General features: G+C 36.7%; 1 protein-coding gene across 3 annotated transcripts in view; it reads left to right on the forward strand.

Annotated features, from left to right (window-relative positions):
• Positions 1-20,620, forward strand: part of LOC136668112 (protein NLRC5-like) — a 48,358-nt gene that overhangs the window by 941 nt on the left and 26,797 nt on the right. For all 3 annotated transcript variants that reach the window (XM_066645382.1, XM_066645384.1, XM_066645383.1), the window contains exons 2-10: positions 427-576; positions 2,806-2,955; positions 4,786-4,860; positions 5,500-5,610; positions 8,877-8,943; positions 9,980-10,172; positions 14,590-16,336; positions 17,775-17,948; positions 18,397-18,573. In XM_066645382.1, coding sequence (XP_066501479.1) covers positions 2,885-2,955; positions 4,786-4,860; positions 5,500-5,610; positions 8,877-8,943; positions 9,980-10,172; positions 14,590-16,336; positions 17,775-17,948; positions 18,397-18,573 — 2,615 coding nt within the window. In that variant the 5' untranslated portion in view covers positions 427-576; positions 2,806-2,884. The remainder of the gene's footprint in view (positions 1-426; positions 577-2,805; positions 2,956-4,785; positions 4,861-5,499; positions 5,611-8,876; positions 8,944-9,979; positions 10,173-14,589; positions 16,337-17,774; positions 17,949-18,396; positions 18,574-20,620) is intronic.

Consider the following 20,620-nt stretch of genomic DNA (forward strand, 5'->3'; position numbering starts at 1 on the left):
ACATGGGATCATTTGAGTGCACTAATTTTTAAGGCACCATTTCTAACACAGCATTTGTATAGGCGTTGTATTTCCACTGGAAATTAATGTAGTAAAAATTTTTATAAAGTCATTGTTTACTCTCCAAAAATCTTCTAACCAAATGATCACAGCATACGTAAGGTTCATCCATTGCTGATAGAGATGTTCAGTTGCACAAACAGTGTCATCAATCTGTTAATCTGATCATTTTTAACTGGTTACTGTAATCAAATCCTCTGAATAATAGTTTATACACGCACAATGCGTAGATTCAGAGAAGAGTACAAGCGGTTATGGCCCCAAAGTGTAGTAATTTACTTTTCCTCTTTTTCAAACCTGCATGTTGGAGTCTGATTAAATAGGACTCTGGTTTGTTTACACCTTAGGTGTGATTTGTTTGTGCAGGTTTGAATGCAGTAATCACACTTGAATGTGGACCAAAACAACTGCACCAAGGCTTGAAAAAAGGTGGTCTCGGTCAGGTCCCAAACGAACTCTGGAGCAATTCATTTGTGGTGAGAATGTGATCAGTCCTCGATCTGACTCAAATATCAGGTGAACACCTCAAGTTTGTGTTAACGGCTCCTGTAGCTAGGTGTGCTTTGCTTTATGGGACATAGCAGAACATGTAAACAAAGAACTGACTAAACTTTAGCAGCTAACTACAAACCTGATTCCAAAAAAATTGGGACACTGAACAAATTGTGAATAAAAACTGAATGCAATGATGTGGAGATGGCAAATGTCAATATTTTATTCGTAATAGAACATAGATGACAAATCAAAAGTTTAATCTGAGTAAATGTAACATTTTAAAGGAAAAATATGTTGATTCAAAATTTCATGGCATCAACAAATCCCAAAAAAAGTTGGGACAAGTAACAATAAGTGGCTGGAAAAAGGAAATTGAGCATATAACGAACAGCTGGAAGACCAATTAACACTAATTAGGTCAATTGACAACATGATTGGGTATAAAAAGAGCTTCTCAGAGTGTCAGTGTCTCTCTGAAGCCAAGATGGTAAGAGGATCACCAATTCCACCATTGTTGTGCAAAAAGATAGTGCAGCGATACCAGAATGGTGTTACCCAGTGTAAAATAGCAAAGACTTTTAAGTTATCATCATCAACCGTGCATAACATCATCAAAAAATTCAGAGAATCTGGATCAATTGCTGTGCGTAAGGGTCAAGGCCATAAAACTCTACTGGATGCTCGTAATCTCCGGGCCCTTAAACGTCACTGCACCTCAAACAGGAATGCCACTGTCAAGGAAATAAGAGAATGGGCTCAGGAATACTTCCAGGAAGCATTGTCAGTGAACACAATCCACCGTGCCATCCGCCGTTGCCAGCTGAAACTCTACAATGCAAAGAGGAAGCCATTTCTAAGCAAGCTCCACAAGCTCAGACGTTTGCACTGGGCCAGGGGTCTTTTAAAATGGAGTGTGGCAAAATGGAAGACTGTTCTGTGGTCAGATGAGTCACGATTTGAAGTTCTTTATGGAACACTGGGACGCCATGTCATCCGGACCAGAGAGGACAAGGATAGCCCAAGTTGATATCTGTTCAGAAGCCTGCATCACTGATGGTATGGGGTTGCATGAGTGCTTGTGGCATGGGCAGCTTGCATGTCTGGAAAGGCACCATTAATGCAGAGAACTATGTTCAGGTTCTAGAACAACATATGCTCCCATCTAGACGTCATCTCTTTCAGGGAAGACCCTGTATTTTTCAACAAGATAATGCCAGACCACATTCTGCAGCAATCACAACATCATGGCTACGTAGGAGAAGGATCCAGGTACTGAAATGGCAGCCTGCAGTCCAGATCTTTCACCTATAGAGAACATTTGGCGCATCATAAAGAGGAAGGTGCGACAAAGAAGGCCCAAGACGATTGAACAGTTAGAGGCCTGTATTAGACATGAATGGGAGAGCATTCCTATTTCTAAACTTGAGAAACTGGTCCTCTCTGTCCCCAGACGTCTGTTGAGTGTTGTAAGAAGAAGGGGGGATGCCACACAGTGGTAAAAAAATTGTCCCAACTTTTTTGGGATTTGTTGACGCCATGAAATTTTGAATCAACATATTTTTCCTTTAAAATGTTACATTTATTCAGATTAAACTTTTGATCTGTCATCTATGTGCTATTACGAATAAAATATTGACATTTGCCATCTCCACATCATTGCATTCAGTATTTATTCACAATTTGTTTAGTGTCCCAAATTTTTTGGAATCCGGTTTGTAATTGTCAGTGCTATATGTGCAATTGTTGCCGTTGCTCCTTGTTAAATTTTATAGAAACATGCACAACTCCACAACACAGGTGCTTCTTCCTAAATGAACTTTTTTTGCTCCCGCCCCACACAGGTCTGACCAATAAGTGAAGAGAATGTTCTCACATGGTTTGTTGTGTCGCATTTTGATGTGCTTTGATTTAATACTGTGTGAAAACCAACTAAACGTAGGGGAAAACACTCCAAATATACAATTTCTTTAATTGAATCGGACCAGAGCAAACAAACTATAGGTGTGAAAACACTCTTATTGACCTTAGAGATCAAAGCAACAATGCAGTAACCAAATTTACAATCACCTGGAATTTCACAGCAATGGTTTAGTAACAGCACATCACCTGTGATAAAATAGCAATGGCCTATGAACTAATGTTTTTATTTTTTACAAAAAGCAAACTTCAAAGTTTGAAATTTAAAATGCTAAATGTAGAAATGTTAATTTTATGATAAAGAATATGACATTCCTTTTATCTTCCCTCCAGACGTAGCTGAATGTTAGTACTGAGCCAGTGGACTTAGTGCTGAAGAGGTGTTTTCATATAACCTTTTCTCTCTGAAATAATGTCGGGGGAGTACAGGAAAACTAAAGCCTCTGAAATGAGTCTCCAGGAGGAGCACTGTCAGAGTCAAAGGTGGGTGTAGTAAATGCTAAAGACTTCTGTCCTCATTTTTAAATATTTAAATGTAATGTTTGGTGCAATGTATTTCTCCTATTCAATCAGAATAATATCTTTACTATAATATGTATGTTTAGTGTTAGAAAGTGGAACATATACATTTGACCTAAACTTGGAATATGGCAGTACCTCAGGGTATTCTCAGTCTCGTACACTGACCAGAAGAATCATTGGGACTCTTAGCTAAAGAGAGTTTGATAAAATATTGTTTGAAACATCATCACTGAGAAAGAAATTTTACTGGTACATATGGATTAATGATTCTGTGTTGTATCTCTATTTTTAACTGCACTGTCACTGTAAAAATTGGGGTGCCACCAGGGATTTTGGGCCCCATGAAAATATATCACTCTGGGCCCCAGCACCCCAGGATATGCCAGTGTTAAGAAATTGTTGCACTTGATGAAATACTGATTCCCTGTTTATGAAAAATTCTGAAGACCATAATTTACAGTGTACATGTAATTTTAAATGTACAATGTTTTAATAGTACAATTATTTAATGTAAATTTAATATTAAACATTAATAAAATAAGTTACTTAAAAATAGATAGAAATATAGTATAAAATAACATTATAATCCACTCCGGTTTCCTCCCACGGTCCAAAAACACATGTTGAGAGATTGTTCTTTAAACAGCTACATTATCTTTCCTTCCAACTTGCAGCAGCTCACACTGCACTCACCTGCTCAATAAACTATTATACGTATGATGACAGTTTAATAATTTAATAATAAATAAAAACATGCTATATATTTTTAGGTCCCCTTTCACTCACAGACCCTTAGAATCATCCTAATCATCTGAGATTCATCATTTAGTCTGGCCACGTACTGATTACTTTCAAAAGATGACTATATAAAAATTCCCGGTACCAATTTAAAATAAGACTAAACTTATAAAGCTTTATAAATGATTAAAAAATCTGTTTAATACATGGTAATTAATTAGGTTGTAAACACCTTAAAATCCATAAATAATCAATAATAAACAAATGTGCCAAAGCTGACAGGTTTAATGTCGAACGATGGAGAAGACAAAGTAAGGTAATTACCCAGAGATTTGACTCAATAGTGTAGATGGATGTGGGTTCACTATTTGGCAAACAAGATGTCACTGTGTTATAACTGATTTTTAATGACTTTTAATGCATTTACAACCTAAATAATAACCATTAATAAACAGATTGTAAACCATTTATAAACCTTTATAATTGCAATTTTATTAAAAACTGGTACTGAATTCCCTTTTCTTATCTGTTCTTTCCTGAAAGTTGTTAGAAATCTAAGATCTTGTCACTTAGCAAAGAAATACCTACTTTGACAGGACAGGGACATTAACATAATAAAAGATGTTAATACAGTGCTACACCTAATATACACCTATGTGAAACAAATGTCTCTTTAAGAGTTTCGGGTCCAGTGATGTCTAGTAGTTGTTTTTCACACCTGCAGCTCACAGAGATTTCCTGCATCAAGTGCGCTCTCACTGCAGGAAATGAAACACATGCTCTAGATGTGGGTGCAGAGCCTGTGCAGAGTGTGCAGGAGAAACTCTGGAATATTTCCCACTCCGTACTCACATGCACTGACTCGGAAATGACCTGGAGTCTTTACCAGGGCGCTACCAGCATAAAGTCTGGGTAATGTGAGGGACAAATGTTGTGGGTTGTAGTGTTCACACATACAACTCCTCAGAGAATATTTCTGGATTCCCGTACATGTGTGAAAGGGCATACGTAATATTCCTGTCTCTAAACACTCCCAAACTCCCCTCCATCCAGCTGTGTGTCTTTCAAGAGTGACCAGTCAATGCCAGAACCTCTCAACTTTAAGGAGGAACCAGTCCCCAAGGAAAGGTATTGTTTAATAATTCTTTCAGATCCTATTCCATGGGGGCAGCTGTGGCCTAATGTTTAGAGAAGCAGGCTTCACACCCTCCTCATCCAGCTGAGGTACCCTTGAGCAAGGCACAAAACCCCCAAATTGCTCTCTAGGCGCCAAGGTGGCTGCCTGCTGCTTTAGATATGTTTGTGTGTGTTCTCTGCCATGGATGAGTTAAAGGAGTAATCTATGATATATTTATTGTTTGACAGAACAGCAACATGAACACATGAACAGTAATCCACCAAAAATACACCATGAGAAGTAAAGTGTCGCCTGTCTGTAAACACACGATAACGTGTGATTATTAATTTATTAATTTATTATTTGCTTCAGACATATTTAAATATTTAAAACATAGCCATGAAGATAGCAGAATTTTTTCAATACAGTGAATCTTTTTTCTCAGAGAGTAAAGTACTAATTGCTGTTGTGGAATGTAGAGCACACAACTGTTAAATGTAATTAACATGTAGGATTTTTGGATGTAGTAAATATAGTTTTTAAAACATAAATATTGTTGATGATAACTCTAAGTCTGAGAATTATCTTGCACGTGAAGAACCACATTGTTTTACATATTACGTCTAACACACTTCTCTGTCTGATTTTAGTTTCACTGAGAGAAGGTCAAACTCCCCTCCCTCCAGCTGTGTGTCTTTCAAGAGTGACCAGTCAATGCCAGAACCTCTCAACTTTAAGGGGGAACCAGCCTCCCAGGAAAGGTAATCTTTAATGTGTAATTTGCCCTTTCTGATCCCATCACATAGGGGACAACTATGGCATAATTGACACTCTCAACATCCACAGCTGAGGTGCTCTTGAACAAGGCATCAAACCCCCAAATTGCTCCCCAGGCGCTGAGATGGCAGCCTGCTGCTCCATGTGTGTGTGTGTGTGTGTGTGTGTGTGTGTTTTCTCTGCCATGGATGAGTTAAAGTAGCAATCTGTAATATATTTACTGTAATCAATTATAAAATGACCGTGGTGTATCATCAGAGATTAAGGACACATTAAAAGTTGAAGCACTGATGTTTCCAGAGCAGACTCTGTAGGTATTTCTGCCTGTGATTCTGCCCTCTGTCCAAACCTCAGTACCGTTTTCACACTCTGGGTTGCCAGGTATGAAATACAGTATCAGCTGCAATACACAGCATGCTACAGCCATGGAAGAAAGCAAGTGAAGTGACAAATTGGGAGATTCTAATGGATTTAGAAAGTCTCAGTGTCCGTCTAAAAATCTCTATGACCAGAATAATATCAGTCTGATCTCTAGGACAGGAACACCCATGACCAAAGTGCCTTTGAGCAAGGCACTGAACCTTGTACAATGACAAATAATTGCACACTTCATTACATTACATTATATCTCAGAAAAACTGTAAAAGTACAGAGTACTTTTAAAAACTATAAAAGTACATCATTTTAAAGCACATTTTTAATGAATATCAGCATTCAGTAGTTTTCATAGCCTCATAATCTTTGTAGGTACGAACTAAATTTATAACTGCTCCTGAAAATATGTAAAGGGTGCATAGTGTCTGAAAGATGCTGTAAATGTCATCTCTTATGACTGCACTTTTATTAAAATGAATTAAAATATTTGGACTAAATAATTATATAATAAATAATGAAAAAAATCAAACAAGTTTATTCAGCAAGCAAAATGTCATCTTCCTAATGCAACCTGTTACTCAGAGCAACTTCCAGTAGCTAAAGGGCAATTGTTACTTACTGAATGTAGATTATTTCAGTAGAGATGCACCGATATGGGAATTCTGGGATGATGATATCACATAATGATGTCGATAAAGGCAGAAAAAATACAGATAAGTATAAGATGGACCGGATTAGCTTTATACAAAAAAATTTACATTTATTTCAAATTTTGACTTTGAACCAACTGTATGTAAAAAATAAATGTGTGTCCTGAGAGAACTGTTAGCCTCATTTCCTATAAATCTATTTTAAATTTACTATTTAAATAAAATTGAATATCAGCACAAACAAATAAAAAATATAGTAAATAAATAAATAAAATGTAATTGAAAGAAAATCATTAAACAGAAAGAAACAAAGGCCACTCTAGGGGTGTTGTAATTTAGGGTTTAGCTGAAGTACAATACAAGGACTAGTGCTAGTGAGCCCTCTGCAAAATATCTGCCTGTGGGAGAATCAGCTGCATGGTTGTTTTATTTAAAAAATGCATTTTGTGCATTTTGTGTCCGTCTAAAAATCTCTATGACCAGAATAATATCAGTCTGATCCCTAAGACTGACAGGAACATCCATGGCCAAAGTGCCTTTGAGCAAGGCACTGAACACCCAAACACTGCCCAGGCGCCCGGGATGCCTGCCTGCCACTCTGGGTGTGTGTTCACATATTTTGTTGTATGTTGTACAATGACAAATAATTGCACATTTCATTACATTACATTATATCTCAGAAAAACTGTAAAAGTACAGAGGCCTATGTATGGATAAAAGATGTAAATATCACAGTTTGTGTGTTTTAAACTAAGAATGTGTGGAATACATGGAACAAAACATTTAAATATACGTATACATTTTAGCTAAGAAGATTGAAGTTTTTTCAGTTTTTCACGCCCGCTGTTGTAGATTCAGTGTCCTCAACCTGGCAACCTGCATGAGTTTTTCATCTGGGGAGGAGGGGGAGTGGGTCAGACAACTCTCCCCAATGTTGTATATTTGGACAATGGTAGCCATTTTAAACACTTGCTGTTAGTACACACTGCTCTTGTACAGGAAGAGTTCAGATTTCATTGTACTGCTGCACAGTAACAATAAAGCACGAATAAAAACCTCAAAGATACAGTTTAAAATCCTTTTGTCTTGTCTATTTTTTATCTTATTTTGTAAATAATTGACATTTGTCATGTAATCTAGCCAAGAAGAGACACAATGTTTTATTCAGTTAATTGTTTTCCTCATTCTGTATATTCATGTCTAGAAATACACAGTAATGATTCACTCCCTTGCTACTTTTCATATCATAATGTAACAGCTCTTTTTAATCAAGTGATTTTAATGAGCAGATTAATTATTGCTGTTATGGTAGGTATAAAAGGCAAATGTAACTGGAAACAACATTTATATTCTATATGCAACATCTGGCAAATGTCTAGTTTCAGTTCTCTAGTTACCATTCTATGTTAATGTTTTTCAGCATTTTCAGAAAATCATTGCAGTTATTTATAACATTTGTAGATGTTTTGTTTACTTGTGAAAACTGCACATTTTATGTTTAGTTTTTATTACTTTTATCACTTATATGTTTAACTAATGCAAAAGTGGGAACTATGCACTAAATTCTAGATTCTTTACATTTTCAGACTACATTACAAATGTGTGAATGTAGTGTTAAGGGGCTTTCTGAAGGGAAAATCAGTGGAAATCAGTAAAACTACACATAGACACTGCTTCAAAGACACTAAAGGGGCAGCATTAGTCAGCAGTATGTGACTAATTGTGTTCATAAAACAAATCTTTAAGTCATCACAAATCTCTGAGGTAGTCTCAGGGGCAGGGGTAACAGCAGGGTCCAGTACAGTGTTAATTGTTTGGAACAAAACATTAGTGTTGTGGGTGTTTTAATAATTATCTCTGCTAAATATTTGGCTCTTGTTGCTTGTACTGTGCTGATATTTGGCTAGGCATTTTCTTAGCATTTGATAACAAATCAAAAAGTATGAAATGTACATAAACTGCCCCAATACAAACAATATATTACTATTCCCATAAGGAATAATAATTACCTAGATCACAGATAAACACATGTAGCACTGAATCTGTTGCTAAAGCCTAGTTGATCTTATTGTAACGTAATAGCAAAGATCTGCTGTAGTCATTATTGTGAAGAAATGGAATGAAGAAAGAATGAAGGGAGGATTTTCTTCTGAATTTTATTGATCAAATGTAATTTGCAGATGTACAGATGCTGTACTGAAAACATGAATTGATTGTGATTGCAGAAACCATACAGAGTCAGAGTCTGACATCAGTGGTGACAAGCTCCAAAAAAAGTTCAGTATTTTTGAAGTAAGTATGTTTTTTATTTTTAAAGATTATTTAATATTTCTGATGGTTAGTTATCCACGCCCTGCATTGTTTTTAACATAAATTACTAGATGTTACTTCTCTAGCTCAAGCTAGTTCATATAAACTACACACTACTGCATCTCTAATCATATCAACACCAGACTGGGGAACTGAGCACATTTTACATCTGAAAATAAATTGAGAACTTCTTTTTAATATAAGCCTACCACATAATTACAAAGTGATAGCGAGAAAACATTTTACAGTCAATGGGCTTCATTCATGAAACATGAGCAGAATGAATATGACCATAAATCATTTTAAAGCACATTTTTAATGAATATCAGCATTCAGTAGTTTTCATAGTCCCATAATCTTTGTAGGTACGAACTAAATTTATACCTGCTCCTGAAAATATGTAAAGGGTGCATAGTGTCTGAAAGATGCTGTAAATGTTGTCTCATATGACTGCACTTTAATTAAAATGAATTCAAATATTTGGACTAAATAATTATATAATTAAGAATAAAAAAAGTCAAACAATTTTATTCAGCAAGCAAAATGTCATCTTCCTAATGCAACCTGTTACTTAGAGCACCTTCCAGTAGCTAAAGGGCAATTGTTTGCTAAAATATTTTGTTGATTAGGTGGTCAGTCACTTACTGAATATAGATTATTTCAGTAGAGATGCACCTATATGGGAATTCTGGGATGATGCCAATATCACATACTGATGTCGATAAAGGCATAAAAAATACAGATAAGTATAAGATGGACCGGATTAGCTATCCTCTACTATCCTCATCCCACTAGGGCTGTTGTAATTTAGGGTTTAGCTGAAGTACAATACAAGGACTAGTGCTAGTGAGCCCTCTGCAAAATATCTGCCTGTGGGAGAATCAGCTGCATGGTTGTTTTATTAAAAAAATGCATTTTGTACAATGTAAATAAAACATAATTGAATCGTGTTTATAATATAAAAGTGATATTTGTGATAAATAATTTCTTTTACCCTCTTTATTAATTTTGTCCTAAGGATCTTCGGAAGAAAATCTTTGTATTTATAACAAAAGAACTGGATCAGTACAAAAAACTTCTCAGGAAAGAAAGCACTAATTATTACAGGGATATAAAGGAAGAGATGTGGGAGTTGCAAGAGGGCGTTCTTAATATGGCAGTTTTCTTCCTGAAGATGATGAAACAAAAGGATCTTGCTGAAGAACTGCAAGGTGAGAATTTAGACCAGATATGCACCATATGTTCAGCAGTCTGAAGACATTCCTTATAATGATGAATTTAAGTTCTTTAAACTGCATTTCAACAGTGGAACTGTATTAACTGGAGTGAAGGAGCACCATAAGGAGTACCTTAACTGAAATATCTGTGGCATCAAGCTCCCATTGGGGTCTATTTATCGAACATCAAAATCATTAATGCTCTCCTTTAAATTATTTCCAGAAGACTAAACAATATTATCACTGTCATTATTGTTATTGTTATTACTAGTGATTTTCTGATCAAGTTTTTTGCCCACAGTCCTGATCCAAGGTTTTTAATGCTGGTTACTGGCCTGCCGATACTAAATCCCAATTCCATATTTGTATTTTTCTAGGTAATACTGTTCCACAGTACACACTTCGATTACATTATAGCTATTAAAATCAGTCCAGTGTATTTAACAACTGAATATGTCTGCAGTGCATTATAAAATATATAAAATGTCTTTATCTTAGCTGCTGTTAAATATTTTATATTTTTATAAAAATTACAAATCAAATCAAATCAAATTTATTTATATAGCGCTTTTCACAACTGATGTTGTCACAAAGCAGCTTCACAGAATTCCAGTAAGACAAGATTTGACATGAAATGTAAAGACAAATGTAAAACCCTCAAGTGAGCAAGCCAGGGGCGACAGTGGCAAGGAAAAACTCCCCCAGCTGAGGAAGAAACCTTGGGAGGAACCAAGGCTCACAAGGGGTGACCCATCCTCCTCTGGTCAATCTACTGGTGATGATAGTTAGTAGTCCATGAGAACTTCAGTGTAGGGACAGCTTCAAGGCACTTGGTGGTTGCTGGAGCGTGGGCAGCTGGTCTGAAGCGTGGAGGAGGATCTCGACAGTCATCTATCAGTGTCCAGACAGACAGGTGGGCAGTCGTTTACTTGGAAAGATGTAAAGGGATGGAATTAGTTTTGAACTGTTTTGTGTTTGTAAAGTAGAAAATATGAAAATTTCCAGAGTGTGGCTAATGACTCCGGCAGATCTGACTATGACAGCATTAACTAAAAGGAGAGAACCAGGAGGACACACAGACACGGGAGCATCCTGAAACACTGGCATCCCTCCGCTCCACCGTCAACAAACCTGAGTGATCGTGAGAAGCGGCGGGACGACAGCACCAGCGTCTCAGTATACTATAATTCCCTGTGTCCATGGACCCCCCGGATCTGCCGCCTTTATCTATGGGGGAGCATTAGCTACCAAATGATAAACTAAACAAATGAGTTTTTAGCCTACATTTGAAGATTGCGACTGTGTCTGAGTCCCGAACATTTTCTGGAAGATCATTCCAGAGTTGGGGGGCTTTATAAGAAAAGGCTCTTCCCCCAGCTGAGGCCTTCTGAATTCTGGGAACATTTAAAAATCCAGTATTCTGTGATCTGAGTGAACGTGGAGGCTCATAATAGGAAATTGTATCTTGAAGATATTCAGGAGCAAGCCCATGTAGAGCTTTATATGTTAATAACAAAATTTTGTAGTCAATGCGGAATTTAACAGGCAGCCAATGAAGTGATGATAAAACTGGGCTGATATGTTCAAATTTTCTAGTTTTAGTGAGGACCCTAGCTGCAGCATTTTGAACTAGTTGAAGTTTTCTTAAATTGCTGCTGGTGCATCCTGACAGTAGTGCGTTACAGTAGTCAAGCCTTGAAGTAATAAAGGCATGTACTAATGTTTCTGCGTCCTGGAGGGATAAGGCATTTCTAATCTTAGCAATATTGCGAAGATGTAAAAAAGCTGTCCTAGTGATACTACCTATGTGTTGATCAAATGATAAATCCGGGTCAATTATGACACCAAGATTTTTTGCTGCTGAACCAGGTTTAACTGGAAAGTTAGCTAGATTTAAAATTAAGTCTGATAATTTATTTCTTGTCACTTTTGGACCCAAAAGCAGGACCTCTGTTTTGTTGCTGTTTAGAAGGAGGAAGTTACGCAACATCCAGCCTTTCACGTCTTTTACACAGTCCTCTATTTTCTTTAATCTGTGTTTGTCATCGGGCTTGGCTGAAATATACAATTGTGTGTCGTCTGCGTAACAGTGAAAGTTAATGTCATGGTTTCTTATAACTGTGCCTAGCGGTAACATGTATAATGTAAATAATAATGGTCCTAAAATAGAGCCTTGTGGAATTCCAAATCTTACTTTAGAATAATTTGAATTTAGATTGTTTACTTTTATGAATTGATAACGTTCCGTTAAGTAAGATTTGAACCATAATAGATGAGAATGAGAAAGACCACTATGAGAATATTGTGGTCTATTGTATCGAAGGCTGCACTTAGGTCAAGAAACACCAACAGGGATACGTGGCCTTGATCACAGGCAAGAAGAAGATCATTTGTTATCTTGACTAGAGCTGTCTCTGTACTATGATGTTGCCTGAATCCAGATTGGAATTTTTCATATATATGATTCTTATGTAGATATGAACTAAGTTGTTGGGCCACAGCTTTTTCTAAGATCTTAGACAGAAATGGCAAATTAGAAATAGGCCTGTAATTAGACAGTGTACTAGCATCAAGATTTGGTTTCTTGATCATAGGTTTAATAACTGCTTGATGGTTTAATAACTGATGAGTTTACTATAGTTAAAAGAGGATCAATAATAGCTGGTAGTACTTCTTTGAGCAACTTTGTGGGAATTGCATCAAGTGTGCAAGTTGTACAGTTTGCGGAGGTGATAATCTTCTCTAGTTCTAATTGTGGGAGTGGGTAAAAGGTTTCAAGTCTTTCTTTTACAGTTATATTATGTTTTATTTCATTCACATCAGGTGGCAGCCAGGATGGATTTGATCCTGTGGCTAGAGTTTGTTGTCTAATATTCTCAATTTTATTATTAAAAAAGCCCATAAAATCTTTACTGGTGAGAGTAAAGTAAAGAAGTCTTGTATATTCCACTTAGTGCAGCACTGCAGTAGTAAAAACAGAACACTCAAAATTAGTAATCACAATAACACATTGATGTCAGAAGTCAATGATACTACAACTCATGTTATTAATAATGCATATTTTTTAGCCTAAATAAGGGGCTCATCTGTGAATTATGGAGAGGATGTCTAGAAAGGATACAGGTTACAACAGAGCATTAATGTTTCCATATCACATTTGGGAAGTAACATGACCTTCAAAATGAGCCATTTAAAATGTCTTCACAATTGCAACCTCTTTAAGGAGAAAACATCATTAAAACAAATCTATACAAATGCAGCTATACACTGCACAGTTGTGTCACTAACATCAAGCAGCAACACACACACTGTATTCATGATTGGAGTGAAATAAATGATGCTCTGCAGATATAATCTGCTATATTGTGGACAATGAGAATGGTGTGAATTTTCTTTAGGTGTCAAGCAGCAAGGTTGTCTCACTGTTGTAAATGAAGCTTTGTACAACTTTTTAAATCGAAAAGCATGTGTGGTCTTAACGGTTTAGAACCGCAGCTTTCAAACTATGTGTTTACACAGTCAGATCCACTGTGTGCATCTCTCTCTCCCTCACCTTTTGTCTGTGAGTCAATCCTTCTTGTTTCTCAGTAAGACAAATTGACAGAGATATGCAGCACCAGTTTTATCCACACTGCTCTACGTGACATTCCAATTGTGACAATTGTGACAATTGTGATGTGACAATTGCACATGAGCTTATAGCGATAACCATTCAAAAACTATATATCATGCAGCCCTAGGTTTCAGACACCTTATGAAGTTTGATGTTGTCAATGTCTTTAATTTGTTTGCCACATTCGTTGCATGTTGCCACTCTTCTGTTATAAACCAGGATTTTAATGTCAGTCAAGACTGCCACAGTGCTTTGCTTACCGATATCACGCTCACGGATGGTGATACGCGAAAAATTATAGTGTCTCTGTCCCAAATCAATGAAATACAGTGGAGAGAGGGACATGAGAGAGAGAGATGTTGCACCCCGCGATTGCATGATATAAAAGATGCATATTAATCATGTGTAATTGAGAAGAAAACAGGATCAGACTTAAGATCAACTCAGTAAAGCCAATACCAATCAGAAAACAAGGCTGTGATCAGCCCCAATACCTATTGTTAAACTGGGATCGATACATCCCTAATTGTTACTGAAGTAAAAAGTACCAAATCTTTATTAGCATTCTTGGTTTCAGGAGAAATATTAGATGAACATTATTTGGCCATATACTGTATTTCCTAACTGTTTATGCAAAGATTTAAGGATTTGTGAATGCAAAATTGATGTTTTAAATTAAAAACTTTGACCTTTGTGTTAATAATCTTGTACATAGTCTCTGTTCTGATTTAGAATATTGAAAACTTTTTCTTTTTTATTTCTAATCATCTCTGTTTTGCTTTGAAATTCTTTACGTAGACAACCTGATTGGATTTCAACAACGTAAACTCAAACTGAAACTACGTGAAAAGTGTCATCGTGTGCATGAAGGAATTGCAAAACAAGGAGAGTCCAACGAACTTAACAACATCTACACAGATCTGTACATCACAGAAAGACTGGGAAACAAAGAACATGAAATTAGAACTGTTGACAAAAGTGCAAATCAAACAGATGATGACACACCAATCAAAATCAGCAACATGTTTGAACCTCGACCTGAACAAGACAAACCCATCAGAACTGTGATGACCCAAGGGATTGCAGGAATTGGAAAATCAGTCTGTCTGCAGAAGTTTATTTTGGACTGGGCTGAAGGTAAAACATGTGAAGACATCAAGTTCATATTCCCACTACCTTTCCGGGAACTGAACCTGAACAAGGGAAATCAGAGCTTGATGGATATAATCTACTTTTTTTCCCCAGAGACCAAAGGCATGACATTCAAAGATAGGTTTAAAATCATGTTCATCTTTGATGGTTTGGATGAATGTAAGCTTCCTCTGAATTTCCATGAAAATGAGTCGTTGAGTAATGTCTCAACCTCAGCCTCATTGGACGTTGTGCTGACAAACCTCATTAAGGGGAATCTGCTTCCAGCTGCTCTTTTATGGATAACCACTAGACAAGCAGCAGCCAGTAAGATCCCTGCTGAGTTTATTGACCGGGTGACAGAGTTACGTGGCTTTAACGATGAGCAGAAAGAGGAATACTTCAGAAAGAGGATCAGTGATCAGACACTGGCCGACAAAATAGTTGACCACATTAAAAAATCAAGAAGCCTCCACATCATGTGCCATATCCCCGTCTTCTGCTGGATTTCAGTAACTGTACTTCAGAAAATTTTAGAAGCACCAGAGGGTGGAGAAACACCAAAGACACTGACGGAAATGTACATGTATTTTCTGATCTTTCAGACCATACAGGGGAACCTGAAGTACTCTGGAAAGAATACCTTGGATGTCCCCTGGGATAAAGAGGGCATTCTCTCTCTGGGAAAGTTGGCTTTTCAGCACTTGGAAAAAAGCAGTCTGATTTTCTACACAGAAGATCTAGAAGAATGTGGAATTAACCTCAGTAAGATATCGGTGTATTCAGGATTGTGCACTCAGGAGACAGTCCGGTTTTTTGGCACAGTTTTCAGCTTTGTGCATCTGAGTATTCAAGAGTTTCTTGCTGCCTTATTTGCATACACATGCCTCAGAAATGATGACATAAATGTTTTTGAATCTGGGTCCACATCACAAGAAAATGAAAAAACAAAAGTCATTGATTTGCTCAAGGCTGCAGTGGACAAGGCTTTGGAGAGTGAACATGGACACCTGGACCTTTTCCTTCGCTTTCTTCTGGGTCTCTCTCTGGAGTCTAATGAGACACTCATCCGAGGTCTGTTGAAACACAGAAGAGATAAGACTGACTCCCAGAAAGGCATAGTTGACTACATCAAATCTTCATTTAAAAACAGTCTGTCTCCAGAGAGATCGATCAATCTGTTTTTCTGTCTGAATGAACTAAATGATGATTCTCTAGTGAAAGAGGTCCAGAATCACATTAATTCAGGAAGTCTCTCTGAAGCTGAACTTTCACCTGCGCAGTGGTCAGCTCTGGTCTTTATGCTGCTGACATCAAAAGAAAAGCTGGAAGTGTTTGATTTACGGAAGTTCATCAGATCAGATGAATGTCTTTACAGACTGATGCCAGTGGTCAAAGATGCCATGACTGCTTTGTAAGTGAGACTTATTTCTCCACACAAATTATTTAAACATTTTTATAGCAATTAAAAATCTGAAATGTTTTTCACCAGATTTTCCTGTAAATGTAATAATATTAATACATTTCCTGTGACTCTTTCAAACAGGTTAATTTGATTAAATTTTTACCGTAAAATTAGGATATAAATGTAAAAACACACCGAACGTTCTAAGGACTCAATTTAACCTTTTGAGACCCAGACTTTTGCTTGGTGTGCATTTTTAATTTATCCTAGTTATTTGTGATTATTAGGACCTAACAAGTATAAAAACTAAACTTTTTCTTTGTAACGGAAGTCATTTTTGCAAAAAAACAATGTCCTCATATTTAACATTTAAAAATTATCCTTGACATTTGGGATCAGAAGGACCCAGTTAGTCCAAAAACTAAATTTTAGCATTCTACAGTAAGTAGTTCTTCCAAAAACAATGTCCTCATATGCACTGAGCAATTGTTCTGCTTTTGACATTGAAATTCTCCCTGTAATGATACAATTAACCAGTGATGTATTGTAGTCCCAATGTCCTCAAATTTTAAAATTTTACAGATTTTGTAGCTTCCTATTATTGCTAAACTTTTTCAAAAATGGATGCCATATGAAGCTAGAGATGCTGTTATTGTAAATAAATAAACTAGTTTCAAACATAAAATTCAATAACAATTGTTACCTGGCCCATGTTTCTGTCTGGACTGTCTGGAGAAATTTTAGACTGGCATCTTGTTTTTAGTGTAATGTTGTCATGTGACCACTAGATGTTACGGGTAGTGTCTCCATTTGAGGCCAAAGGGGCAATGTTTTAAATGATTAAGTATCATGGTGGAGAGAAGCAGAAATGTATGATCCGCATATGAGGACGCAATATCTCAAGAGGCTAAGTCACAGGTGGACAATATGAAATCAACAGCAGAAGTCTTTATGGAAATATTTCAGCATATATCTATCGCTTTCATTCAGACATCCATTAAATCATGGGCTGTAAGAACCTTTATAAATAATGTTATACCAGTATACTATCATTATACACTAATATTATTGTTTGTAAAGTGGAAATGAGAACTGAAATTCAAATCATCGATTGAAATCTCTGAGTATTTGAAGTTTGTAAAATGGAATTAAGACAAAGCTTAATGAGGAGGGTGTTTAAAGATCCACAGGTCAGGATACTAAAACAATCTACTTTTAATTTTTAAGCATATTTTTTAGGATTCTTATTCATTCATTCATTCATTATCTGTAAGCGCTTATCCAACTCAGAATCGCGGTGGGTCCAGAGCCTACCTGGGATCATTGGGCGCAAGGCGGGAATACACCCTGGAGGGGGCGCCAGTCCTTCACAGGGCAACACAGACACACACATTTAGGATTTTATTTTGTTTATGAAACTCCCCTGTACCATGTATTGTGCTTTCAGGCTCTGTGACTGTAACCTGACCGAGAGAAGCTGCTCAAATCTGTGTAAAACTCTCAGCTCAGACTCCTGCACGCTGACTCTGCTGGATATGAGCGGTAATACTTTACATGGCAAAGGAGTGCAGCTGCTATCTGCAGGACTTCAGAGTCCAAAATGTAAACTGGAGACACTGAGGTGAATTTATGAATATTTTAAAATAAGGTTTGAAATAGTGCTGGAAACCAGCACAACCCTAGGACTGGATATGTGCATCCCTGGTCCACAGCTTAAAACCATTCAACTTATTTAAGTTGTTGTTTATTATTTAGTAATTTCAAATAAACAAATAAATTGAGAAATACTCTAACAAAATGTAATGGTTTTTGTGTTCATTTTTGCACTTAAGTGTCATGGAAATGCTTAAAAACCCTTTAGTAGAAGTTTGTGTCTTGGTTTTATATCGTGTATCTAAAATTTATGTCTCCAAATGTCTATGAAAGGTTTAGAAAAGTGCATGTTTTATACAGGAAATAGAGTTGTTCAGCAGGGCAGAGTATAAAGAAATATAAACATCTTATTGAAGAATTTGAAGTATTCAGCAATACAGAAAGTAAAGAATTATAAATATTTGTCCTTTCTTTAGGCTTTCATACTGTGGTGTATCAGAGGAAGGTTATACTGCTCTGGCTTCAGCTCTGAAATCAAACCCCTCATCAAACCTAGTAGAATTGGATCTCAGAGGAAATGATCCTGGAGAAACAGGAGTGCAGCTTCTCACAGGTCTACAAATGGACCAAAAATGCAAACTGAGGACACTAAGGTAGATATTTTGATTTTTTTCCCCAACATTATCTTTATTGGGTTTCAAAAAAAGGCCTCCAATAGTATACAGAAACAAGCATGATCTTACATCAAAGGAAACATCAAGGACAACAAAATTATTGTCCATTTTCAGTTTGTCTTTCCTTGTAAGTCAGGTATTTATGAGATATCTTCGAGCAGCTTTTAATTGAAAGTACAGTGTATAAGAAAAAGAAAACACACAACCAGAACAACAAAGGTTTCTCTATTATATCAAAGACAGCCCAAGTGAATTCCCTATTTTGTATGGTTCAAAAAATACAAACTCGAGTATACAATTCACACAGAATAAGGAACTCCTGTATCCAAAGAGATCAGAATACTTTAGGACAGGATACTGCAGATGATCACTAGTAGCTACGCCTCTTCCACCCCACTCCCCCCACCCCTCAGATCCACACTCTCTAAGTACTTCATAAAATGTTCTGAAATAGTGATAGTTTCCCCTTTATACTATAAATTATCTTTTTCATAGGTAAAGTTGTGGAAATTTCATTAATCCAGTTAATGAATTTTGGTTGGCTGGTACTCTTCCATGAGAGTGCTATGACTCTTTTTGCAAGTAGTAAACATAAATCCATGGCAGTGATTATATTCCTGGACATATGATGACTATCAGGGTATAGACTTAGGATGAACCAGTTATGGGCAAGAGCAAATTTTATACCTAGTATAGTCTCTAAGGCTTGTTTAATCTCTCTCCAGAATTATTGAATTTTATTTCATTTCCAGACACAGTGGAACAATGTTCCCTTTTCTTCTCCACATATGATACACCAGTCGGGTAGTGTCTCCATGTGTTCTCATTAGCCAGTTATATTGCAGTACTTTGAAGCGTGTATTTATGTTTGTGCTTCAGCACATGCCTCTTCCAAGTCCTCAGAGGACAAATTCTCCTGTAGATCTTCCCCCCAGGCTTTAAGTTTCCATAAAGAAGACTCAGAAGATCCCTCTGCTAACATGTTATATAATTTGGAAATAATTCCTTTTCCAAGGCAGTCTTTCTTTATTTCACTTTCCAAAGGGGACAGAGGGGGGACTGACACACATTGATTTTGAGATGATCTGATAAAATTTCTCACCTGTAGATATTTAAGATAATCTTTGCTTGGAATATCACAACTGGTGATCAGCTCTTCAAATGACATCAATAACCCACCCTCTGATCCCATTAGATCTCCTATTGGCTTAAGACATTTTTCAGCTCATTTCCTGAAACCAGGGTCTACCCTGCCTGGAGGGAAAATATCTTTTAACCTGAAACCAAATTGAAACCCTATTTCTGACTATAGGGTCTTTTTTGTCTTTTTTTCAACATTTTGGCTGTTGTTGAGTATATGTACTGTGGGAGAGGAAGAGGGACAGAACAATTTTCAATATTCATCCAAGGTGGGAGGGACTTATCTGTAAAGTAATACATCATGGTCCTCAATTGAGCTGCCCAATAGTACCAAAGTGGATTGGGGCACCTGAGGCCTCCTGTATCATATGGAAGGTACAGAAGAGATAAACATAGCCTCGGTCGCTTATAATTCCACAAGAAATAGGTTGGCAGGAGGTGGCAGTGGGATATTCTGAGTCTAGCATGGGGTTATAATTGCCCAGACAATGTCGTATATACATGGTACATACCTAATCCCCAAATATGTGAAACAGTCTACCTTTTTGAGTTGGAAAGAATTCCCAGCACAGTTTCTTTCTTTTGAGTTGAGTAACATTAATGAAGATTTATCTTTATTTACTTTATATCCTGATGTCCTTCCAAATGTGTTTATTAGTTCTAACAAGGCTAGGATAGATTTTTCTATTTTTTCCAAAAAAAAAGAATGACATCATCAGCAAATAAAGCAATTCTGTGTTCTTGTTGGCCGATTGTCAAACCAGTTATAGGACTGCACCGCAATGGCTAAAATAAATAGTAATGGGAACAAGGGACACCCCTGTCTACATCCTCATTTTATTTTAAATAATTTAGATATAACTACATTTGTTAATATTTCAGCATA

This window comes from Hoplias malabaricus, chromosome 15 (assembly GCF_029633855.1).
Source record: "Hoplias malabaricus isolate fHopMal1 chromosome 15, fHopMal1.hap1, whole genome shotgun sequence".
Classification (NCBI taxonomy): Eukaryota; Metazoa; Chordata; class Actinopteri; order Characiformes; family Erythrinidae; genus Hoplias; species Hoplias malabaricus.